Below are 27,283 nucleotides of genomic sequence, written 5' to 3'. Positions count from 1 at the left end.
CAAACGTCACGAACATAAGCCAAGCTGGCACACATTGCAACAACATTCCCTTATGAAAGAATTTCTAGATTAACTTTGTAGCATTTCAAAAAGATTTTTGCAAATCCCTGCAGTGGAAACCAGCCCACTTTGATAGTCACATATCTGCCAAGATTTTGACTAAAAATTGGGACTAAAGATTATGCCTCTTTTGTATGTCAGCTACTCGCAGTCGTCAAGTTATAGACTTTTCGATATTTTCTAATCAACCTGTCTGGCCATGTTATGCCACATCTCTGGAGCAGGTGGGAATGTGAACACAGGCTTCATGTCCCAGAGGTGGGACATTGTCACTACACCACAAGCACCCTTACTTATAGACGTTTACCCTGGCATTATCTTCCCAGATGAGGCCGTTTGCTAGTTAATTAGTTTGAAACTAAGCAGAGTTGACATGAGCTACATTAAACTGGGATGCAAAAAGACAGTCAATGAATGCAGTATTTGAGTATGAGACAGAATGAAGTCTAAACATTTCTGCCCTCCCTTTCAATATGGATGTCAAGGAAATTTTGACGATATGTGGTAGAGTATTCAAAGAAACAAGAGGAGTGAACTTGTTATACTTCCATTTCTTCCATAACGGAGAACCAAAGATGAAACATACCTTTGTACTCTTGTGTCTGTCATTCCTTTGAGTCTGTTAACACCCTCCTCCCTCTGTGCTGATCCAGAAACATCTCGAATTTGCTCCGTTGGGCAAATTGAATGAATGGGATTTGATGTTCTTTGCAGACAGAAAGAAAATATCCACACCATGAGCCCTCTTCAACTCAACAAAATAGTTGGCAGCTACAGATTTCTCAGGGCAATGCCTTAACCAATCAGAGTCAACTTGCCAGATTTAAATTAAAACAAAACTTGGCAGTTAACTGTCCTCCATCATCTACTGATGCGTTGCCCATGGAAACATTTCTACCAATCAGGGTCAAGTTTCCAACCAGTCAGTATGCCCTTCTCAAGCAGTATAAAAATATATTTAAAAATCAGGCTGCCACTCCAGTAGGGAGCACAGCACTGTTAGTGGTATGCAGTCTTTCAAATAGGTTGTTAAATTCTGGCCCTATCTACCCTAATATTGTGGCTGTGTTGGTAGCACACTTGCCTATAAATCATAAGGTTCTGTGTCCAAATGCCACTCCGGAGTTCTGAAGGAATCATACTGTGGCTTGAAATGTTAACTCCATTTCTCTCTCCACAGATGCTGCCAGTGTTTGTTTTTTGAAAGGCCACAGTAACACTGGAGTTTTTTTTTGACAAGGCTCCCTAGAAGTCACTTGGCCGGAGATAACTGTTTGGTTTCTACTGGGGCGGTTTTGACTGGTGGCTGAACTGGAAAGTTCCTGGTTTTTCACTGGCCTTTGGTTGGACAATGAGAAGTCTAAGAGAAAGAGCTGCCCATCTGATCTCTCTCATTTCAGAAAAGTGTCTTGTTGAGTTCAAAGAGAAACTTATTTGTTCTTCTGAAAGACTAACTGAGAGGAATCCTCAAAATTGTAATTTCCAATCTGTATCTGTAATATAATGTTGCCGGGAATGGAAGGTTTGAGGTATAAAGATAGACTGGGGCCTTTTTCACTGGAGTGTTAGCAGGATGAGGGGTGACTTTATTGAGGTTTATAAAATCATGAGGGGCATAGATAAGGTGAATAGCGAGGGTCTTTTCCCTAAGGTGGGGGCATTCAAAATTAGGGAGCATATTTTTAGGTTAGAGCAGAAAGATCTAAAAAGGACGAGGAGCAACCTTTTAACACAGAGAGTGATTCATGTGTGGATTGACTTGCCTGAGCAAGTGCTGGATGCAGGTACAGTTATAACTAAGAAAGACATTTGGATAAGTACATGAATAGGAGAGATTTGAAGGGATATGGGCCAAATGCAGGCAAGTGAGACCAGTTTGGTTTGGGAACATGGTTGGTGTGGACTAGTTGAACTAAAGGGTCTGTTTCCATGCTGTATGACTCTATGTGCCAGAACATCCTAACATCAGACTTTAGAACATTCCACACTTTACTCTTTTGCCCTTAAGAATAAACCATTGGTCAAATGTTTTCAGAAAGCTGATGTCTGCACAGCAATCTGCTTTCTCCCTCTTCTTTTCCTGAAGAACACATTTGTTTGTCTGTGTGTCTGGGGGATACTTAGAGGGATAAACATTGATACTTCCATATTACTGACTGTATGTTAACCAATTATTGCATCTTTATTCGATAAGTTTTGCATTAACGATAAACCAATAATTGTAGGAACAAATTATTTCAGATGCTGATGAAGTGTCATCTAAACTTGAAACGTTCGCTTGCTCCCTCTCTATGGATGCTGCCTGACCTGACCCACTGTGAGCTCCAGCACTTTTGTTTTCAGTTCAACTAATAATTGTGTTTATTTAGAAACTTGCTTGATCGATCTTGTTAGTTAAATCCTGATACTGATAAGGTATTTAATTGCCCATTTGGTAGTTGGAAGAATTATTTTTATACTGTGCTGTGATCCATGGATTGGCGAGACTAGAACCACAGTGCAGCCCTCTAGGTTCACTCATTATAATCCCAAAGCTAAACCTGCCATGTTAAATACTGAAAGTAGCTGTAGGCCATAAGCACTCTGTCCTCATTCACAGCATTCTAAATCTGCTTTGAAATTGCAGCTTTCACTAAAATCCAAGGATTATATATTTCATTTCTGGGACTGAAGTGGGAATTGGATTTTATTCCAGTTGATTCCAGGCAGCTCCTGCCATACAAGAAACAAAGGCAGGCTTTTGGTAAATATCAGGCTAACGTTATTTGAAATTCATCAACTTCTAAATGTTTGTTAAATTAAGCCATTGGGATTCTGTGAATATATGTGCAGGTGAGTAGTTACAATGGAATGACTGGTTCTAGGTGGCCTAGCTCATGAATCACAAAAGGTTAGTATGCAGGTACAGTCAGCAATTAGCAAAATTAATAGAGTGTTATCATTCATTGCAAGGGGGAATTGAATACAAAGGTAAGAAGTTGATAATGCAGGTATACAGTGAATTGACAAAGTCATATCTGGAGTACAATGCATAATATTGGTTTCCTCATTTAAGGATGGCTGTAAATGTATTGGAAGTACCTCAAGAGAATATTCACTCAACAATTACCTGGGATGGGTGGGTTGCCTTATGAGGAAAGGTTGGACAAGCTGGGCTTGTATCCACTGGAGTTTAAAAGAGTAAAGGATGTCTTAATTGAAACATAAGACCCTGAGGGGTCTTGGCAGGGTGCATGTGGAGAGAATGTCTGCTCATGTGGGCGAACCTAGAATTAGGGGACACTGTTATTGTGTTGAGTCTTTTTGAGGAATTTCCACCACTAGGCCCAGTGACTTTTCTTGCTGCATGCCACCAAACTCAGCTCATTAACTACCTGCCTCAGCCCATGGCGCACCTCATCTCTATTTCCAGACACATCTTAACACGGGCCGTTCTCAGAATTCACTGCTCAGCTGGTATTCCGGAATTCACTGACACCTCTTGCACCCATACCATCTTAGAAAAGCCCATTATGTACCTGGACAAGGCCTGTCAGTCCCGAGCTGCCCTGAACAGTTCCTTGCATTTGCCCTGGGCATGGCAGACAGAGGGGAAACCAGTTCCCCAATATGGGAGCAGGGTGCTGGATGTCTTGCTGGACACGGTGGTGCAGAGCCAGGGCTTTCTCTTGTCCCAGGACCAGCAGTGGAAACCATGGCATCAGACAATGCCCAGACTGGTCCAAGTTTGCCACCCGATCAGTGCAGCCTCTGGAGCAGTGCCCAGCCCTGTAGGAAGAAGGTCAATGACCTTCTCCACTCTGCCAGGGTAAGTGCCACCATCTTCCCTCCGATAGCTCACCCTCACTCTCACTCTCCCACCAAGGCTCATGCTCGATCACTCCCACTATTACCTGCTACACCCTTCCCACTCACTGTCACCCATCCTAACCCACAACACCACTAACCCTCTGTGCTGCCTGCTCACTCACTTGGGATACTTTCTCAACCTGCACCAACAGTAACAGCTATGCCCACTCCCTTTCAACCCTCTTAATACCTGCCCCACTCTCATGCCAGGAGGAAAACAGCAATACAACACAATAAGGCACCCAGAATCAAGACAGGTGGCATGCTGCTCTGTGTTCAGCTCCTTAATCCTTGTTCTGACTCTGATTACCCCAAACAGCTGACCGACTGTGTCCAAGCCCTGGACTGGTATTGGAGGCTGCCCTTGACCAACTGTGCCAGGACTCCTTGACCAAAGGCTATTACCCCTTGACCTGACTGAGAGCCGCTGACAATTATGACAAGCCTCCTATCCTTGCATCTATGCTGAATGGCAAGGTAAGACAGCTGTAATATGAGCCCAGTATCTCTTGTTGAGGAGGCAATGTGCAAAAAGGCAATGCAATGCAAGGCAGGAAATATCATGAGCATCCAGGTCAGGTCAGATTGAATGAGCACTAAGAAGCAAGTGAACAGCTCAGAGATATAGCCTGGTGTGGTCCCTGAGCTAGATGTATGTCCCTGACCACACAGTGTCCTCGCTGTAGTGTTACAATGAGAATTACTGCGGCAGGCCAAGGTGCAGCACTGAAGGGCACAAGCGTCCTGTAAGTGGATTGGAGATGCGCCATGAGGGTTCATAGATACTGGCACATCAGATGTCAATGTGGACATGGGGTGCATACAGCCAGTGGCCATGGAGATGTTAGTGAGATGTTGGCACCCAGTATCCAACATGGAGATTCTTCAGAGCAAGCAGCAAATTGAATCCACCCAGGATGACCACCCTGGCTTCCATACGGTGTTTTCTCCAGCTTGTTTGGTGAGTTTGGTAAGCTAGGAAACTGAAAATTAATGAGGCGAATTGGGCAGTTATCAGGGTGTTAATCAAGCCATTACCCCCCTTAATTGGCCGTTTGTCATTGCCTAACAAAAATCTCACCATGGCACTTGTCAAAAGCATGGAAGATGGAGTGAGATACTTCCAACTAATGCCATATGGGTGTTGCTGGATTTTTCATCTGATTCTGCCACAAATCTCACCATAGACCATGTTGTTCAGACACCGACAAGATTCTACCGAGAGACTTTGAATATTTCTAAGGCAGTGGTGTTTAGATTCTTGAATAGTTGTGGGGGGAGGGTGCAGCAGGCAGGAATGTGGTATATTCAGATCCACCATGATCTTATCGAATGGTGGAGCCAGATCAAGGGGCCGAATGGTTCCTAATTTGTATGTTCATTCATATGTACACGTGTCTCTTTCCTGTGTGACTTTCTGACACTGCTGTACTGTCAGTCCAAGGACAGAACTGAATGAGTGATGGCGAACAGAAAGCTGGGTTTTCAAAAAAAATTCTACCATTAATCATGCCATCTTCTTCTTTCTGTGAGACACATAAATCAAATTGACTTTGGTCTAATGAGAATATCAATGAAAGGATGACGTATGAAGAACCAAATTAGGGGCCTATGATAACAAAGTGTAGAGCTGGATGAACACAGCAGGCCAAGCAGCATCATAGGAGCAGGAAAGCTGGCGGTTCGGGCCTAGACCCTTCATCAGAAATGCTAGGTGGAGATAAGTTCGGTGGGGCAGGAGCAAGCGGGGACAATGGGTCGACCAGGACAGTCAGGTTTGTGGATTTTGGGAAGGAGATAGAAGCGGGTGGAGTGGGGTTGGGGAACGATGAGGTTGGAGGCCATGGGTGGGAGGTCACCTGAGGTGTTGAGGTTGTGGATGGTTTGGGAGATGATGGTTTGGTGCTCGGGGGTGGGGTCATGATCAAGGGGGCAGTAGGAGGTGGTGTCGGAGAGTTGGCGTCTGGCCTCGGCGATGTAGAGGTCAGTGCGCCATACTACAACTGCGCCTCCCTTGTCCGTGGGTTTTATGGTGAGGTTGGAATTGGAGCGGAGGGCTACACGCTCTGCGGGGGAGGTTGAGGCGATTGATGTCTCGACGGCAGTTAGAGATGAAGCGGTCGAGGGAGGGTAGGAGGCCTATGATGATGTTTAATGTGTTATGATTGGCATGGAATTGCCATAGTTTGAAGAAACAGGTACAGTTGTAAGTAGATATAATAAACACAAACTATCAAATCATGGAGTACAGGAAGCCCATCATATCTGTGCTGGGTCCTCAAAAGCTATTTGTTTAATCCCACACCCTGCTCTTTCCCCATAGCCTTGCAAGTTTTTCTCGCCTTGTTAAGAATTTGTCTAATTCTCTCTTAAATAAATACTATTGAACCTGCTTGCACCGCCCTTTCAGTCAGCACTTCTAGCTAATTCCAGACGTTGCCACATAAAAAGATGTTTCACCATCTCCCCCTCTCGTGCCTTTTGCCAATATTGTATAAACTTTGTAAATTCCGTTCGGCGCAGAAATTTCAAAATCACCATCTGTGTGAACGTTGATGTGTGATGTGAATGTGAGATGAAAACTAAAATCTGGCCCCAGTACTATCAGCATAATGTAATAATGTCCACAGGTCACTTCTTAGGACAGTTCCTGTTCATAACTGTTAATGATGTGCTGAAAGTTTTGGATGAATGGTACTGACATTCATGGACCAGGCCATTTGGCCCATCAAGTCCACAATGACCCTCCGAAGAGCATTCCACCCAGACACCTCCCATCCCTAATCTACCTAGGCTGCATATCCCTGGATACTATGCGCAATTTACCATGGCTAATCCAAGTAACCTGCACATGTTTGGACTGGGGAAAGAAACTGGAGCACCCAGAGGAAACCCACACAGACACAGAGAAAATATGCAAACTTCACACAGTCGCCCAAGTGCAGAATTGAACTCAGGTCTTTGGCACGGTGAGACAGCAATACTAAGCACTGAGCCACTGTGCCGATGATACAAAGATTTGTCCGAGTACCGGTACCTTAAACGAGAGAACGTGAATGATTAGTTCTCAAAATCAGACTGTCATATAATTTGTATAAATATCATGTTATAGGACAGACCATTTTTAATCGAAACAGTGCTGATGGGTGAAAATGATCCAGATGTTATAGTTCACAAGCTTTTAAAGTGTCATGTCCAACACCACAAAAATATGCAAAATGCTTGAAAATATATTAAAAAGTAATATGAAAGCAATTCAAGACAAACTACACAGCACCAAAGTAGCCTTGCACAATATTTCAGTTAGTTACACCTTTTCTATAATACCGGTTGTGATATTCTCACTACTGGGTGGTATCTGCAAATCATAGGTACAATTACAGCGTTTAAAAGGCATTTGGATAAGTACTTGAATAGGAAAGGTTTGGAGAGATAATGGGCCAGGAGCAGTCAGGTGGGACTAGTTTAGTTTGGGATTATGTTTGGCATGGACTGGTCAGACCAAAGAGTCTGTTTCCGTGCTGTATGACCCTAGCTACTCGTTTGATATTGAAAGCACGGAGTTACCAGTCCGCACGGAGTGCCAGACTTTCTTCATTCTACCAAAGTGTCAACTTTGAGTAATTAGGTGGGGTCTCTAGAACAATAAAAGAACTCAACTTTATCCAGCGCCAGTGAAACATTTCAACGCTTAAATTGAACACTGGAAAGACTGAACATTTTTTACAATGCATTCATGGGATACGGGCATCTCTGGCTGGACCAGCATTTATTGTCCATTCCTCACTGCCTTTGGAGAAGGTGGTGGTGAGCTGCTTTCTTTACTACTGCGTAAGGTGTAAGGACAACGACAATCCTATTAGGGGGGTTGTACCAGGATTTTAACCCAGCAACAGTGAAAGAACAGCGATCTATTTCCAAGGCAGGATGGTGAGTGGCTTGGAGGGGAACTGGCAGGGCGTGGTGTTCCCATGTATCTGCTGCCCTTGTCCTTCCAGATGGTAGGAAGGTACAGGTGTAGAAAGAAGGAAATGTTTACATTCAGAGGAAGCTGAGGGGTCCTGGTACTTGATCACAGAAAAGTAACACGCAGGCATAGCAAGAAATTAGAAAGGCAAATAGTAGGTTAGCTTTGCCACAAAGGGCTGTTAGCGTAAGTCAGGAAGCCTTACTACAATTATACAAGGTATTAGTGAGGACATACCTGGAATCCTGGGAACAGTTTTGGTCCCCTCAGTAAAAGATAGGATATACTTGCCTTAGGGAGGGAGTGTACTAATTCCTGGGAAGATTATCTCACAAGGAAAGTTTGAGTTGATGGTACCTATAGTCTCTATAGTGGTATTCTAATTTAAACATATAAAATATTTAAGAAGGTTGACAGGGTAGATGCTGAAAAAACTATTTCTCTCCTGGTTGGGAAAATACAGCACAGGGTCAAAAGTCTCAGGTCAACTATTTAGGAGAAATTTCTTTGTTCCAATGATTATGGAGATATGGAATTGTCCACCCCAGAGAAATGTGATTGTCCAGTTAGAGCATATAGAAAGCGCATCAACAGTGTTAATGGGGAGATGGGGAAACAGAAAGAAAGACAGCATCTCCTAGGAGGCAGTAGAAGAAGTAGGTGCAAATATCAGTGGAGTCCATGATCTTGAAAGTGAAGAGTCAGAGATTGGTAAAGCTGCCATAGTAAGAAAGAGAGAGTGAGGGTGAGAAGGGAGGGAGGACTGGTGGTGGTGGTTTAACCTAACGGTGACCACATCTCAGGCAAGGTGAGAAAGGTTGAGGGAAATCCTTCACCATAACTTTAGCCAGTGTGGGGATTAAACCTATGCTGTTGATACCAATTTGCACCACAAACCAACCCACTGAGTCAGACAGGCACCATATAAAGAAGTAGTTAGTTTAACAACTGTTTCATCCTGCAACATCTCAATGACAACTGTGAGATGAGGGTGCAGACGGAGTGTGTGTGTGTGTGTGTGTGTGTGTTGGTAGGGGGTGGGGGAGCAGAAGACATTTGAAAATAGGGGATAACAGAGAGGTTATACAAGAACAGGGCGAGTGTGAGGTACACAGAATTCCAAGTCGCCATAGCTGTCTTGAAGCTCACAATGCCAAAATTTAGCTTGTGACTCCACGTGAGATTCACATCCCGCTTTGAGAAGCCCTGATCCAAATTGTTAAACTGGCTTAATGTGTGAGAGGTGACTCTAAACCAGAGTGGAAATGTAGGACGCTTTACACATTTAAGTTGATTTTCTTCCTGGTTGACAGCCTGTCAACATATAAACATCACAGGGCCAATAACTGTGAACAATCGAACTTATGTCAGAAAGCAAATATTGAGCACGTCCAGAACAAATTGTCCTAGGAGGAACTTATTCTGTACTGCCGACCAATTTTGTTTTGCTATCCAGTTGGGAACCATTAACAAGTGTTAAGAAATGAACTGGTAGATAATACTCCAAATCCTTCAATCTGACTGCTTCCAGTAGTTTGGAAGCACAGCACTGTCAGTTCCGAGCTGAAAGATTATCAGCTTACCACTGAAGAAGTCCAGTGAAAACATTGCAATAGTCTTAGAACTGCAAATACCAAAACAAAACACACCATTAATTTAGCCTAAGTAATTTTCAACAGAGCAAAAGTTCAGCTTTAGTGGGAACGAAAAATTGTAGTGTGGGAGGTGAATTTTATTGTTATTCCTGGAGGTACAGCAATTACTTCTTATTGAGTTACAATTCTTGTCTGGTCTGTAGGATGTTATCAACATCTGGATTTACGTTTTGATAATGATGTTGCTAATGTACAAGTCTACAGCAAAATAGCATTGTGAAAATGTTAAAATATTTTATCGCTGAACATGGCCTGAAAAATCAATGGAAGTATTATCTGGCCATAAAAGTTGACTTTTCAAGAGCACAAAAGGCAGTGGGAAACCTGAAAATATGATCCAGATCTATAAAGACACCATTTTAGCGCTGAATATGATTCACCAGTAGAGCTTCTGGACTGACAAATCTCCCCAAAACAGAGCCAGAGCTCCATTCAAATGTCACAATGTATTGACATGAGATGCAACAATTTTAGAACTGATAAACTCCTGTACCAGTGGTCACTGTTTCAAAATAAGAGGTCACCCACTTAAGACAGAGATAAGGAGAAATTGTTTCTCACCAGAGGGTCGAGTGTCTTTTGAATTCATCTTCTCAAAAGCCACTGGAAGCTGAGACCTTGAAGTAATTAGCCTAGTTACGGTTTTGTTGGATGATGGAATAGGGCTCGAGGGGCTGAATAGTCTCGTTTTGCTTCTTAATTTGTATATTATCCACGTGCAGTAACAGGGAGTTTGACATTTCTCAGTTTGGCTAAAATGAAACCCACTGGCAACGTAAAAGGCCAAAAGAATTCTAATTTTTTTTGAAGTGGATTTCTAAAAATTGGGGTTCCTTTATTAATTTTGAGGCTGAGTTTAGCTTTTGACTTCAATCTATTCTGAAGAGAGAACTTATTTTTTCTCCTAGCAGCTCAGCAGAATCAGGAGTTCGGTTCACAAGGGACAACAGTTTTTTTCTTGAGAGGGGAACCAGTCATTCCAACTGAAGGGTTATCAGTTGTAGAGTTTCCAAGCTAGGAGAATTTGTATTGAAGTCTTCAATTTGTTAGAAAGTTTTGGCTATCAGACTGGTGAAAAGCTTATGCCAGCGGGATTGGAAATGAATTAAGCAGTTCAGGTAAAAATGTAATAGTTGTGATAGACGTATATTTCTCTGAAATTGAGCAGCCTGAAAAGGATAATGATAGGAAATGGCTTGAAACTTTGTTTTGCAGTTCATGTTAAGATCTTTCTAAATATTGCATCGATAAGATATTTTGTGTGCAATAAATGTGTGATCTGTTGTTGAAAATCAACTGCAGCCTCATGCAGACATATTTCAGTGACATAGTCACGGTAACCAACTGCAAAAGTTAGATATATGATCTACCAAGCCAGGTTTAATTCTGGGACATGACTTGTCCAGTATTACAATCATAATATAACGAAACATCCCAATGAAACTCCTACAAGAAACAAGATAGTTGAATGTATTCATCAACTAAACAGTTTCAATCCTAATGGACACTTCAATCATTTATGAATCTAAAGATTATTAATCTTATCATTTCAACTATTACTCCAAACTGATTTGGCCTTCAGCCTCCGTATGACACAGGGTGTGAATTTCCAAATATAAATGCATTAGCATCTGAAAAGTAGATCAAGTAAATTTATTTGAATCCTTCTGTTATATCCATTTGTAAAAAAAAAAAAAAAAATTTTTTTGTGGGCCACAAGCTTAGAGCTAAACGTTAATTTACTTTATCAGATTCATTTGTGACTAATCTTCTTTGTGGGTCTTGCACTTAACTGTAATGCCTTTGAGTCAGTCTGTCAAGTTTTCAAATGTCACAAAATTACCCTTCAAATCAACAGTCATTGGCCGAAGATCAGGCATAATCTTACACAATGGTGAAACAGGCTCAAGGGGCTATACGACCTACTCCTGCCCCTATTTCTTATGTTCTAACATCATGTGTGCCTTTAGTCTAGTATCATTTTGAATACAGCAAAACACTAAAAGGGGTGCAATTTTGAATCACAAAATTTATGTGTAGGTTCAGCAAGCGACTAAAGTGGCAAGTGGAATCTTGATGTCTATTGCAAGAGGAATGGAATTTAAATCAGTGTTTCTAGAGTTCTACTAGGCATTAGTAAGACCACATTTGGAGGACTGTGCTTAGCTTTGATCTCCATATTTAAAAAGGAAAGACAAGGGAGTGCACAATGAATGACAGGTCACCAGGATGCTCAGTGGAACAGAGCAATCTTGGGGTGCATGCCCACAGATCCCTGAAGGCCACAGAAAAAGTGATGGGGTGGTTAAGAAGGCACACAGGACACTCCATCGGTCGTGACATAGATTACAAGAGCAGGGAGGTCATGTTGGGGCTGTACAAAACTTTGGTTCGGCCATAGCTGGGGTATGTGTGAAGCTCTAGTCTCCACACTATAGAATGTGATTGCACTAGAGGAAGTGTAAAGGAGATTCACCTAGATGTTGCCTGGAATGGAGTATTTCAGCTAGGTAGAGGCGCTGTTTTTAGAGCAGAGAAGGCTGAGGAGGCACCTGATTGAGGCGTAGAGGATTATGAGGAGTACGGACAGGCTGGATTAGAAGCCACCGCTCTCCTAAGTTGAAGGGTTAATAATAAAGGGGCATAATTTTAAGGTGAAAAGCAGGAGGTTTAGAGGAGATTGGAGGTAATATCTGCTACACCCCAAAGGGTGAGGGGGGCCTGGAATGCCCTGCCAGGTTGGGTAGTTAAGGTGGGGAATCTTACAATCTTTAAAAAGTACATTTTATATTTTGTATATGTCATAACATCCAAGGCTGTGGGCCAAGTACTGGAAAGTGGGATAGGATACAGACTCTAAGGGTATTAGAAGCAGTTCAGAGAAGGTTCACTTGACCGATGCTAGGGATGAAGGGGTCAGTTTATGAGCAAAGATTGATTTAGGAATAAGAGGTGAAATTATTGAAGCACAAGAGTGTGGGAATTTAACAGGGTGGATGTAGACAGCATGTTTCCACTTATGGGGAAAAACTAAAAATTGGGGGCACTGTTTAATAATTGGCTGTATTAGCTGCTTTTGCAATACAGCAACATTCTCACCATCCATGCTGCCACCATCTTGAGACGCTGCACATAGTTGCTAGTTTCAGTAATACAGCAATGGGAAAAACGATTACAAATTAAGTTTCTACAATTGTTTCATTGAAAAAAAAAACTCATTTACAGAACTGGCAAGAGATTGCAGATCAAGTGTCATTTTGAGTGAGGTGGGATCAGAGCAACAGCTATAGGGCTGATCAGGGAGGGGGCTGCAGAAACAACTACAGCACCGATGCACCCAAAGGCCAAGTGGGCTCCGACCTTTAGTTCCAGATGTACATCAACAACATTGAACGGTGCAGACTTACTGCTCCAATGTGGTGGTAGGTGATCATTAACAATTAGGAGTTTTAAGGAGAGAAAGATTTCTTTTCTAAGGCAGGCATTAGTCTGTGCAATTCCCTTACCCAGTCTCCACTCTCTTTGGGGAGTGACATATGTTTAAGGTTAAGTTCAACAGATTTTTGATTGATAAAAGGAGACAAGAATCATTGGGGCAGACTGGAATGTGGAGTTGAGGCCCTCTTCATAGAATATCAAAGCAGGCTCGAGGGGCTGAATAGCCTGCACCTCTACTTCTTGCGATCAAGTGTCATTCTTCCACACAGTTTTTTTTTAGAACATTAATCTCTTGCTCCACAAACAAAAAAAAAACAAATTTTATTTTAATGAACATGCTGCATATTTTTCACATTTCAAAATTTGAAGTTTCTGAATAGAAAATGCTGCAAGCTGAGAATAATATTCTGTAAGCATATTTCTTCCTAAGGCAAGGTGAGAAATTTGGGAAGGAGTTCTTGGCAAAAATATTCATTCCAAATTTACACTTTGGAAGAGACCAAGACTTTCAATTAAAATCTTTAATGGAAGCATTAGTAGACACAAGGGATAAACATAATCATTCTGTTATGGAATGAGCCATTTACAAAAAACATTTTAATTCTTATTCTGAACATTAATGCAAGATGAGAAATTCAGAAGATATTTTGAATGACTTGTGTCTCTGATGGTTGTAGTGGCTATTGTGTCTCTCAGAATGGTAACCTTGAAAACTAACAGACAGTAGTCACCGACATAGTAGATACTTATAAGTAAATTGCCAATGAACCACCACATCCTCATATCAGAAGTCAGCCAATACAGCAACTCAAGCCAACAAGACGACGTGTACTTTGCTGAAAAAGACGTTTTGTTGAAGTTTTTTTTGACATGCATTCATCAGGACAATTGGCGAGAAGATCAATTCAACAGGAAAAACAACACTTACGGTATGAGAGGAGAATACAGATTGGTTGGTAAGTGGACTCTGATTGGTTGATTCCTTAATGATGACTGACATCTCTTGCAAATTGCCCTGATGAATGCAAGATGAAACATTTTGGTAAAATGTGTTTCCTTAGCAGTACCCATTTCCATGTTACCAAAAAAATTAAATGCAAACTGTATTGACAAATCTGTACATTAATTATTTTCCAGGCCGGCTTCATATAAACAAACTTTGGCATTATAAAAATAATTATTTCAAATATACATCCAAACTACAAGGTAAAAAGGTGTTATGATTTTAACCTATTTTTGGTATATCTAGAAGCAGTGCATATTACAGAGAAATTCAACCACTAGTCAACAGTACTGCCTTTAAATGATGGAACATGAGCTTGTCATACCAAGGTAATTTTTCACTTTGATTTTCCACCATACCTCCGTTGACACAACTAAACAGTCTTGTCACAGAGAAGAAAATGGGCAGTTCCATTAGTTAACAGGAAGGGACAGATTTACTGGGGAGACAGACAGCAAAAGACTATGTAAGTAGTATTTTACTGGGATATTCACTACATAGTGAAGTTTGAATGTGGAAACATTTTTAAAATTTACACATTTCTATCCACTGCAATGCGAAACTCAGCATTTATAGTGATTTTCCAGCACCTAAGTCAATTTGCATTTACCTTTCCATCAGTTTTAAAACCCCATTAATCTACGGGACCATCATCAGCATCAGTCCTGTCTTCAGTAGCAGTACTGTTACAAATGCATACCCAGCTGGTGACCAATAGAAATTCTGTTGCTGGTGGGGGAGTGCCAAAGGTCCCTTGTATCAAGTGCAGACTGCAGAGAGCCCACAGAGGTTAGTTTCAGAGTCACCTTGGCAGTTAGGTAGTCAGACCTACACCAGCCAGAGGAAGGATGGCTGCCAAGATCAGAAGTTCAAATTAACATCATGAGTGCACTGCTCCTATCTGAAGCAGTTCAGTCATACAAGGCTGAACAACCCTTTCAGATTCCAGGAATTCCATTGACACTACAGCAATTTGCGGGCATCTCTGCAATCGAACCAGAACTTCGACGTCAGTCACATAGACATTTTTTCTTTAAATTTGTTTTATTGCTTTATATCTGAACTCAAAATGACAGACAGCTGGAAGGAAGCACATCTGTGCTTTCAGAATAGTGACAGGCATTAGGCATCCAAACACATGATGGTGCACTCTGGCCAAAAAACATATATTCTTCACTGCCTCTTCATTACAAAGCAAAGCTGTTTTGCAAACTTTACTGAGTAGTTGAACTCAGTTCCAGTGGGCATGCCTGAATCAGTTGACAAATGTGGACATGAATTGCACAATAAACTTCAACGCTGCTGCTTTTTGTTTTGGCTCTCTCTTTACTTGCTGTTATGGTCCTCTTTATATGAAAGACAAAAATCGGACTTTGCACTTAAGTTTCCAAAACCTGAGGACTCGTGCTACCACGTGTAGCTTGCTAAGACAGCTGCATAGCTCAGAAATATGCCCTTGTTTTCATTAGTGCAATGGTATCAAGAAACTGAAATATCACTCCTTAATGGCTGTCTAGCAACAAGCAAAATTCTGAAAACTTTGTCCTTCTCCTGACTATCCATCAAAGCAGACATTGAAAATGCTCAAATTTCATTTCCAGAACTCACTCCATGATCTAACAATCATTCCAAATTGACAGAGGATAATTCAAACCTAGTTAATGAATTAATGACAAGAGGGCAGTCATGTGATTCTGAACATAAAGTTAAAGCAAGCCAACAAACATCAGTGTTAGTGCAATCAGAAAGACAACAGATTTTCTCAGTGCTCCAAGTTAAAAAGGTACAAAAAACAAGTTTCATTTTTTATTTCTTACAAATCTATTGGCTTCTTTTGTTAGTGTTTCAATATCTTCATCACTATCTGCACTTGGCTCCCAATCAGAATCCTCATCAGTCGGCTCCAGATCCTCCTCTTCATCATCAATAAAACGGTCATTCAGGTCATACCGGTTGGGTTCACCATCATCATCACTCTCACCATCCAGACCACTTTTATCTAGCAGAAGGAAAGCATTTATTGGCACATAATAGTTCCACAACAGAACAGTTGCCACAGCTCAAGGGTAATCACCCACTGTAACAAAAAGGAATGATGAGCTCCCATTTGACAACATTAATTCAATTGGATCATAAGTTTGCTTCGGTTTGTAGTGTGAAGTTGCAAATTTTCTTAGATAATTCTGTTCATAGCTTCAAATCTTGCTGAAATGTAAACTGGATTCAGACATATGTCTGTTTTTATACTTCCCAATATGAATTTACGATGTGGTGCAGGGAAGTGTGACATTAGGGTAATTAAAGGTTTAGATAAGACAATATTGCTTGGCAACTGATTCTAAGTGAGTTGTATAAGAACTGCAGATGCTAGAAATCTGATGCCATGATAAGTTTAGGTGGTCAAATTATTGAACTCAATGTTTAGTCAAATCAAAAGACATATTCATCAACATACAGGTCATCCAAGACAACAATTAAAAACTGAAGCACATTATGGAACTATTAGAAAAATCAAAAATAAGGGCATTTGGCTAACTCAAGTTCTTCCTCCTAGTACATTATCTCTGGCAGCATTTCACCAAACTGAATATTAAATAACCACAAAATTCATATTGAATGTTGTCTAGTCTACCAAACAAAGAATGTTATTACATCTGATGTTGGTTTGGCTTTCACTTTGCTCTCATTTCAGTTTGTTTTTGGGTCCTACTTCCACACCAAAATGTCAAGCTATGAACCTGAGTATACCTTAATTAGGCCCTTTAATAAGGTCACTGTATCGAATCAAACATACTGTTCTGTTCCATAGCCTTTCTAATCCAAGAACATTAATTTTCTGTAACAAAAACTGAACACAAGTGTGAACTGACAGGAACATTGTAAACTTTCAGCATAACTTCTGTAGACTTGTCCATTATTATTCCAACAAAATATCTTAGCCATTGGCTTTTCTAATCACCTTGTCTGAACATCGATATTATTGGTGTGTCAACAATTATTACTGGGTGACAATTTAAATCGAAAGAGCTTTCACAGCCTTTTAGAGTGAAAAACCTCCACATTTCTAGCACACCTTTTCTGTGATAAAGGGCTCCTAATTTCTTCTGTGATTGGCTATAAATTTTCAAGATTTGCTCTGAATTTCCTTAGTGGATGAAATAGCTTCTCTTCATCTTGGCTCCTCTTATCATCGTCATCATCTTTCAGCCAAAGGACCAACATTTTCAAGCAACCTATCCCCATAATTTAACTCTTTAAGCAATGCCATAATTCTAATACTGTGCCTAAAGCTGAACGTAGTTCCTCAAAAGGGAGTTTTAAAAATGCAGGCCTTGATGGGATGTGGACATTGCTGACAAGGATAGCATTTATTGCCTGTCCTCAACAGTTCCTTGAACTGAGAGACTCGGTAGACCATTTCAGAAGGCAGTTAAGTGAAACACTGCAGTGGATCTGGAATCACATGTACACCAGAACAGGGAAGGACAGCAGATTTCATTCCCTAAAAGGGACATCGGTGAACCTGATAGACTTGTACAACAATGATAAAGTTCATGGCTTTATACCTTCAGAATTGTAAGATTGATCTTGTAGCCACAGTACCAGCTTTGTTTCATAGCCAACTGATCACTTCGGCAATATCATCGCAGTTGATATGCAAGCAAACAATGGAGTTAATTGGCACACACAGAGGACCCACAAACAGTGAATGAGGTAAATGACCAGATTTTGATTGCATTGGTTGAAAAATGACAAACTCAATCTGAGAGGGATTAAAAAATACTCTTACCTTTTTGAGCCACTTTTCTCTTTGGTCTTCTTAATTCACTTCCTAAAATTAAAACGTTATCAAATAAGAAAAACCAAATAACATGAATATGACGACAAATTACAACAATCTGAATGCTTGCACAAAATTCAGCCACTTTGAAGTGGATAATTATTTTACAGGTGATAAGGTTATGTAACTAGTTAATGCAGGAATCACTTTCATTTATGACTGACTACAATGGGTTAAGCATACTATTGATTCATCTCTAGAGCCTTGGTTTGAGATTTCCACTGAAGAACAACATTTTTCTCTGCTGTAGGAGCAAATTACTGCAAATGCTGGAATCTGTTCTGAAAACAAAAAGTGCTGGAGATCATAGCAGCTCAGGCAGTATCCATGGAGATAAAGCAGGCTGGAGGGGGCAACATTTGTGCAAGGTGGCCGGGGGGGGGGGGCGGGGATGTGGAGTGGGACTGTCCTTTCCGATCTGGCAATTAGACACACAATTTGTTCTGCCATTCTCATATTCCTGATCACTTAATCTGCACTATCCGCAGCCCTTCTCCCCTAGCACTTCACAGCAGCCCTCCCGCCACTTTTGCATAAATGCAATTTTACATCAGCTCTGATGAAGAGTCATCTGGATTCGAAACATTAGCTCGCCTTTTCTCCACGGATGCCGGCTGACCTGCTGTGATTGCCAGTATTTTTTGTTTTCATTTTCTCTGCTGGCTTTGGGCATCTATATGAAATGGGCTTCAGCAGTCTTGAATCAACATCTTTTGGCCCTGGGCACAAATTACAGCACTGGCCCTAACTTGGCAGCAACCCGCAATCTCCATCGGGGAAGCTGTAAAGGCAACAGTGCGTAAAGGGGATAGTGAGAAATGGAAAAAAAAAGACGTGATTGATGTGGTATAGACTGCTATTCTGAAGCTGAGGTTAAGCTACCTTGTGGGAGAAATACTATACATCTGGCTGTAATAAATTTGGTCTGACTGTATATAATTCTGAGCTTAAGAGGAAAAAAAAGACTTCCACTCTTCAATGGTGACATTCCAGTCACTGCTCAGCATCAAATCATGTTTTATGTTATAAAGAGACACTATCTCTTAGGTGCTCACCAGTCTATATTGTAGTGCTGGTAACTTTATTTACCATTCTCCAAGAACAAAGCACATATTTAAATACTAACTGCAAAATAATTAAGATTTATACACACTTTGCTTGACCATACTATACAATAAATGAAAAAATACTACCTATCTTGACTTAAAATAAGGCTAGAACCAAATTGTACTATGATGGGAATGAACGTATCAATTGTGACAATGTAGATGATGGTGCAATTCTGACAACAGACAGAGGCATGCTATTGGAATCCAAGACAAAAGGAACAGAATTATATTAGACAGCTGTGATCAGTATTCTCTATGTCAGTACTTAAATAAAGAGTTCACTGAAGCTCCTAAGAGTCAACACTAAGTCACACTCAGATAATGTAGAAGCAGAGGTGCAGCAGCATCAGTATGGGAACAGTCTGACTAAGGAGAGCATTCTCAGGACTGCAATACAGAACTGATCACACAGACCTCATGGTAGGCAGAATCCTTGAGGGCAGAATTAAATAGAATGCAATCCATGGAATCCACAGATCACTACCAAAGGTGCTGCAATGTATCAACAGACATCCATGAATTAATAACAGTTGACAAAAAAAAATGTAATTGCGGACTTTGATGTTAGTACAAGAAACTTTGTTATAACCAGCACTCTCAATAAACCGGCAAAAAGTATATTAAGATACTGGAAGTTTACTGCATTATCACGATCCCCACAATTTCTAGGTAGTCTGTCGAGGGTGTGAGTGAGAAGGCTCGCTGCTAGTAAGCTTTATTTAAGGCAAAATTTGTATTATTATTTAAGTGATTTATGCAGTAAATAATGATGTGTATACACCCTGCATTGCATTTCTATTATTTAGTCTGTGTTTTTACATTGATTATATGCACCTCTTGATGAACCAGAATATTTGTCAACTGGCACATTCCTGGCCCCAAGGTGCTGGTTAATAAAATGTTTGCTGTGATACTACTATTCACATTTCAAATTCAGGTCAAGTTGACCTAGATTTGTCATTATGCTAAAAAAAAAGTGATACCTTTTCATAGCAATAAGGTCATTAACTACTTTCTGAAATTGCTGATCACATATAAAGGAATAACCCAATTTTTTGTTTTATATCATCCATGAATCATAAGGGCTCCTTCCACTGAGGTTTTCATGGAAGAACGGGCAAATTCAAACAAAGGTTGTACATCAATAATCAGAAGATACAAATAAACATAAGTGTGAAACGTTGAGCTGGGAAACTTGAAGTAAAAGTCATGTTTGTTATTTCGTAACTTGTTAATACAGTCTATTCATATACTATATCAACAGTATATGATATAGTATATACTATATAGTTACCATGCTGGGTAACATCCTCAGTGCAGCCTCCGATGAAGCGTTGGTGTGTTTTCCCGCCTGGTTTTTAAACTATAAATAGACCAATACTCACTCATCTCAATCCACATGGATAAGGAGAACCACCAATTCGACTGGGACACCACCAGAATCCTGGGACAAGCTAAGCAGACAGGCACAGGAATTCCTAGAAGCCTGGCACTAGTAATTCCCCACCTGGTTTTCAAACTCTGGAGTCCGTTGAGCTGGATTGCCTCACTTCTGGTTTTCCTTCATAGTGGAGTGTATATGCGGTCGAGTTCTATGTGTTTATTGATGGCTTTCTTTGTGGAGTACCAGGCTTCTAGGAATTCCCGTGCCTGTCTCTGCTTAGCTTGTCGCTGTTGAATTGGTGGTCCTCCTTATCCATGTGGATTGAGATAAATGAATATTGATCTATTTATAGTTTAAAAACCAGGCAGGAAAACACACCAATGCTTCATCGGAGGCTGCACTGAGGATGTTACCCAGCACGGTAACGAAACGTCTGTGGAACAACAAACTAGCTCGGCGAGCCAACCAACGTCAATACTTTGAAAAAATTACCATTTATGCTTGTGTGAAAAATAACAGGGATACAGATGAAAGCAGAATCAAATTTTTTATAAACTTCTGCAGTTAAAGGGAACTTATGATAAAACCAAAAGTATCAATTAAATTTTATGGAAACAGAAATCATACTACCTGGAGGTCGCGTGTGCTTGTACTCCTTCTTGTGTTGTGGATTCTTCCTACAAAAAAGTGGAACACATTTTAATTTATTAACTAAACACAATACATGCCCTAAATTGGTAATCTGCTTCATTCTATTAGTCTTTATAAATGGTAATAGGACAATTTAGTCAGGAGGGTACAGTGGTCATAAATGTTCCTTAAATACGCTTTTCTCGTTTTGTCTTAGAACATACACTATGCTTTACAATTTTCTTTCCAATTCTATTCTGAAGGTATTCTATTTCTGTTGGGTGAAGGTTCCATAGGTTCCAATCTCACCCAAATGGCCTGCATAGAGGGATTTAATATTCGGCTCTCCATTCACACGTAGGTCAGCCAAGGTACTATTTTTGCAGATGCCTCCTGGAGGAAAACTAGCATGCAAAATAATGAAAAAGCAATGTTTCATGAGCATAGGGTGTCTGATTGAGGTGCACATGACCTCTTACAAAAGAGAGGTACTTCAGGGAACTCGAGGTCAGAGTGACAAATTAGTCCAGTTTGATTTCCAAGGTGAATTATGGAAGAATTTTAGATAAACCATTTTCCTAAAATTGCCTAACATTTTCATCCTTTGTTTCATCTCTTCTAGGAGGTTTGTGATAGCATGTGGAGTGTATTTACCAAGCTGCAAAACCTATTGCATCTGTGTGGGACAGGGTGGATAGACCAGACAGTCTTGACCTGTAACTATAATTAACATCACTACGTTTCAGAGGTGAATTACATAAGTAATGTTTCTTTGTGACAGCTTCGCAATTCCTTGCAGCTATGCTGTTTGATACCAGAATACATTGCTAAGTTGTGTGTGACTGGCTAAAGCACCAGTTTTGAAGCTGAAGTCAATCAGTATGAATGAAACTGATTTCAGTGCCTCAATAACATATTTTCTAGGAATTTGTTTTAATTTTACTTTGTATGCTATGGCAGATAGGCTCCTTTCAAAAGCAGTCAAGTGTATTCATTATGTTCTACATAATCATTACAGAGCAAATAACAACCATGCAGGTATAATATAATGGTCTTCAAACAGCCATTTCTACAAAAAGGAACATAATCACTTCACAGCAATAACTGTTAACGCCATCACTGGGGTATAAGAAGGGGTACAGCGACTGTTAAAATAAAATCCATCCATCAAATCACCTGAGTGAATGGCACCCACAAAGTGGCAGCTAAGTGTGAATTGCACTTAAATGTGAATTGCAAAACTCAGGGATGGTTAGGAGTGCACAGAACATGGTTACCTGTATCTTAATGAGAAAGGATTCAGATAGCGAAATGATGGCTGGGTGCCCTTATTTTGAAAGGTATAAAATTAAGTTAAATAAACAATTAATAAAACATAACTTCAATGAGAGAATTTTCTCTGTTGGGGACCACACGATTGCTCAACTGACCTGTCAGTTTCATGGTAACGAGGAAATCTGAGGTTTTGAGCCTACAAGTGATCTGAAGAAAACTGATCTATTAAAATCAAAATAGCTTTCCACTAGGGTTGATAAGGGAATACAGAGACATCCCCCACCCACCCCCCACCCTCGCCTCCAGAGTAATTGCTGTAGAATAAATTACTAACCTATAACAAGCAGTACCAAAAGGACACTCTGGTTTGTCATCATCTTCCTCCTCACCCGCTAGCTCCTCATAATCAGTATCGCCAGGATGACTCAACTCTTGAAAATGCAATGGATTTTTCCTGGGGGAAAAGTGGATTCATACATCTTGTAACAAAACCTTCTGTTATTTTTATTCTTACAATTATGAAGTTAATAGGTCATTAAATTTTGAAGATGCAATTCCAAAATAAAGGTAAATAAAGGGAGTTACTGATCTGTTCTACAGTCTAGGTGACAATAAGCATGAGCTGCTCCATTGCTAGAGGTCAAAGGAAGCTCAGATTGTTTCAACTGGAAGATATTTATGCTTGGAGACAGCCTCTTGAGTTTACAATGAGCAGACTGGTTCTCCCAAAGTCCCAGAAAATGTTACAGGTAATAGATAGTAAATAGTTGTGTTTTGAATGGTTCTTTTACTTTTAAAATGAAAGAGAAGTTCAGGTCAAAATAGCCCATTGCTACCTGAATATAAGGTAAAGGAGTTTCACATTTTTATGGGGAAGGAAACTGAGGCAGCCATTTTTGACATCAGGTTGCAGGCTTCCCTACAAATCAATGAAAGTCTCAGACAAATAATAGCTCTGTACGGTCAGCAGAAAGAAAAGGCTGCTCAGCTATGCAAGCCACCATAACCAGATGCAGGAGAGAGGCAGAGTCCAGTCTACGGGGTGCATCCTGCAACAATTTAAATATTCCAGGAGATTTGCTCTGGTATATCCAGAGACACAAATCATCAGAACAGGCTTAACTGTTGGGGGAGAATTTTAAAAAACTCTGAAAACTGAGAAAGGCACTTAGACACTCAAAGTTGCTACACAATGAAATGGGGTTATGGAAACCAATTAGAAACTGGCAGTATCTGTGGACTGTTTGCTAAGATGATTGTAATTCTTTGGAGAATGTGAGGTCTGGTAAGTATACAAGGGGAACGGCTATAGTTAAAGAATTAGTCGCTTATAAATTGAAGATGGAGTTTAACCAATAACAGTTCCTCACTTGTTACAGTAAAAACTTTACAATTTGTCATCTTGTCAGGTCATTCTTTCAGCTAACAAAATAGAAATACAATCTTAAAAAAAATGTCAGTCTCCATGGAGAGGGCAACATTATAATGTGAAAATGTCCAAATGGTCAAAAATACTTCTGATGTTACAAGATAATGAAATCCATAGATATAGCTAGAATCAGCAAAAGTTACACTAGTGTGACTGTTTCTAATCGTGACACAGAGAGAGGTCTTTGGCACGATGGGCAGCATCCCAAACACTGAGCTGGCTCAGAGACAAAGTCGCACTCTGGGAGTTGATGGCCAGGTTCTGTTGAGTGGTTGTATGCTTCTGTTGGTCAGCCAAGATCGTGTGGTAGTTGCAGCCCAACAACCTTCCTGCATTAAAAGACTCCACCTGCAGATTCTTGACACAGGATATACTCCACAGCAAGTGTCCTCCCCAAGACAGCAAGCAAAAGGAGAGAGAAATGTGTTGCTTTTGCCAAATGTGGAGAATCAACTTGCTAAGTATTTTAGGTTGATAGTTCAATATTGTGGTGTGAATTGGATAACAAAAGCATGCACACTTCTAACTGTGGTAAATCCTTGGTCAATGCGGCATGTTTAGGAGTGGCATTAGCAGCAGGAGAAAACATTACTAAATTGCACAAAGACGTGGCGAACTCATACTCCCTACTAGAATGCATCTACAACTGAATCATTATTCAATCAGGACACATGACAGCCATTAAAAGACAAACCAGTAACAAAACCTTCCATTAACTGGCTTTACGCATGAGGCTCATTTGGTACATGAAGTAGGTTAAAACGGTCAAATAAAACAGCAATTGCAAAGATGTCAACAACAAATTAATTAAAACCAGAGCTAGCAAGCTACGTCTACATGTAGGTTTTCCCATCTAGAATCCTTCAATCTCTCTGAATCAGACATCAGGTATTTTCCAGAATAAATCAAGCACAGAATAACTTTTATTTTAAAATCAAGTTCCACTCGATAAATGGCCATCAGTATTTTCTGCTTTTTTAAAACTGTAGTTTAAGGGTTTTAAAAGTTTGTTTGCAGTATACTGATATACAAACATTGACAGGGCAAAACTTTTAACTGCTGATGCGTACTAGGTCTCAGACCCATTCTCACTTCGATGTTTCAGCAAGGATTCTAAACTCTCAGGACACTGAGGGGTAACTATATTTATAAAGTGAACTATCAACTCTTCGGAAACCCCAAAGAATTGTAGCCATGGATATCATGCTTTCTTGTAATTTTTCTCTTAGTTTTCCTATTATTCGATTATTTCTTTGCCTCATTATTTTTCTCTCATTCTCATCACTTTTGCTTATCAGTTTCTTTTTTCAAAAAAAAAGGCCACCTAAGTTATTCATTACAATTTCAAAAAGTTACATTGAATATTACAGATCAGTCTTCTCTTCATGATGTATTTGCTACCGATTGCAGAAGTTTTATTAACCATTTCTGAAACATGTTTCTGATTTTATGCCATTTAATATAGTCTTTAAGATACTTTTCCCATCCATTGCACAACCCATAACCTGTTTTGCATCCTTCAGAATTATTAAATTTTGTTGTCCTTACATTTAAGGGAAGATTCTAGTAAGTGAACTTTATTTTAAAGTGTTTTTGATTAAAACAAGAACAGTTAGAAACCATTGCTTTGAGAGACACTGCTCCCTTGTGGAGAAGATGCATTCCTGATAAGTTCGACTACAGAGAACTCTGTAGCCCATCGGACATATCCAGTCTGAACCTTTAGACCTGAAAGGTTCACTTTCACATTAAACATTGGGACATAACATAAATCAATACTGAACTGCAAAACAGGAACAAAAACAAAGTTGTTGGAGAAGCTCGGCAGGTCTGGCAGCATCTGTGAAGGGAAAAACAGAGTTAACGTTTCGGGTCCAGCGACCCTTCCTCAGAACAGAACTGCAAAACATTTACGTAGCTAGATGTCTGAAGCATCCAGGTAGAATTTACATAATGACGTGGAACAGTAGCCATTATGGAATAAAATGCACGTCTTTTCCTGGCAGTCCCACAGAATGGGAAGGAAACTTTCCTGCACGTGGAGTTTTTAAATAAGGAGGCTGTCATACTGCAGCAACTCACAGTTCTGACTGACCAAAACTCTCTCACTCATTTCATCTGCCATAATTGTATTAAAAGGATTTGCAGGGTGATGACCAACCTGATTAGCCACATCATGAAAACATTTTCCATGGCCATTGTCATGGAGTGTGATCTGAACCTGGAGTCTCTGCCTCAGAGGCAGAGGCACCACAAAGCCTACTACAACATACATCTACAGAATTCAAATGGCCAAGAGAGCGCAATGTTTAAAGCATGACAAAAAAGAGCATCCTTTTCCTGGGTCAGTGATTTGGAATTATATCAGGCCTTTATTCCCTTTACATTCATTCCAGGAATGAGGGAACCAATGGCAGTTATTGTGAATCCATGTCTCTTCAACAGGCAATTCAGAGTCTAACACCTTACTATCTCACCTCTTCCTTTCATTCAATGGTTCTCCCATTGGCTTCACTCACTCTTTATCATATTCATCTGCACTTCTTCTGCCGACATTGGTTGTACCCAACTGCACTCATCTCTCCCACGACATCCTCCGCCAACATTATCACACCTGTATATTCTCATTCCAAGTTCATATCTACTCTAAGCATCTACATCAGCCTGAAGGTAAACTTTCAATTGATGACCTCAAATTCACACCCTCCTCTGCCAACACTGACTCCTCCAACTTATCCCACCTAGACCACATGGAAATATGGGAGACAGGTCTCCTCCCTCACTTGTGCTTAGTCCCACTCTTGGTGGAAGCCTTGTCTCCACTCCTGTACCCAGTTGTGCTCAACTCCACTCCACAAGACCATCTATCTTAGCCTTGAATATACACAGCAACCCAGCCTCCACAGTCTTCTGTTGCAAAGAATTCCATAGATTTACTACCCTCAGTGAAGAAATTCCTCAACTCAGTCTTAAATGTGAGAGTCCTTATTCTACGATTATGCTGTCTAGTTCTTAAGGGGAAACAACCTTTCTCCATCTACTACGTCAAGTCCTCTAAAGAATTTTAGAAGTTTCAATAAGGTTGCCTCTCATTCTTCTATGTTCCAACAAGTACAGACTCAACCTAATCAACCAGTCCTAACAGGGTTCCTCTGTACTTAGTATCAGCCTACTACTAGCACTCCAAACATCACTCATTCTCAAAGCTGCCCAATGCTTCACTGAGATGTTAACAAGCTGATTTTTCAGCCAGTATTGCTAACTCCAAAGAGCCTGGATGTACAAAATTTGAGGCATTGCAGTTAACATGTATTCTGGAAGCTATAATCCAGTGATTGCCTGAGTTTCTTGTGCTAATGCTGCTGGATCGGAGAAGTGGCATGTACTTGCTCTGGTTTAATTTAGATACAGTTTATATTCCTGGAGGCACTCATTCCCAATCTTTTGAATTGTGCAACTTGTGACTATCACATTACAAACAGTACTCCAGATTGTAGATTACCAGCACAGTGAAGCCAAAAAGGATTTTCAAAAAATAATATTTTGATTTGTGTCTCAATTTTTATCTTCGATTGTAAATTGTGCTGACCACTCCTATTTGATTTGATGCTTTCACATTTTCAGCAGTTGCTACTGAGGTTTT

At 40.3% G+C, this 27,283-nt stretch overlaps 1 protein-coding gene across 4 annotated transcripts in view; it reads right to left on the bottom strand.

Annotated features, from left to right (window-relative positions):
• aplf (aprataxin and PNKP like factor) overlaps nucleotides 1-27,283 on the bottom strand; it is a 229,812-nt gene that overhangs the window by 7,545 nt on the left and 194,984 nt on the right. The window contains exons 8-13 of one of the 4 annotated variants that reach the window (XM_048601430.1): nucleotides 22,546-22,665; nucleotides 20,937-20,983; nucleotides 17,763-17,804; nucleotides 15,790-15,971; nucleotides 13,898-13,984; nucleotides 647-766 (exon numbers count right to left, since the gene is read on the bottom strand). In XM_048601430.1, coding sequence (XP_048457387.1) covers nucleotides 683-766; nucleotides 13,898-13,984; nucleotides 15,790-15,971; nucleotides 17,763-17,804; nucleotides 20,937-20,983; nucleotides 22,546-22,665 — 562 coding nt within the window. In that variant the 3' untranslated portion in view covers nucleotides 647-682. Of the gene's footprint in view, nucleotides 1-646; nucleotides 767-13,475; nucleotides 13,985-15,789; nucleotides 15,972-17,762; nucleotides 17,805-20,936; nucleotides 20,984-22,545; nucleotides 22,666-27,283 lie in introns of those variants that run through there. The other 3 variants (XM_048601431.1, XM_048601433.1, XM_020516088.2) reach the window with 3 other exon arrangements.

The sequence above is a fragment of the Rhincodon typus genome, chromosome 9 (genome assembly GCF_021869965.1).
Source record: "Rhincodon typus isolate 14 chromosome 9, sRhiTyp1.1, whole genome shotgun sequence".
Classification (NCBI taxonomy): domain Eukaryota; kingdom Metazoa; phylum Chordata; class Chondrichthyes; order Orectolobiformes; family Rhincodontidae; genus Rhincodon; species Rhincodon typus.
This window is presented reverse-complemented; position numbering and strand designations above follow the sequence as displayed.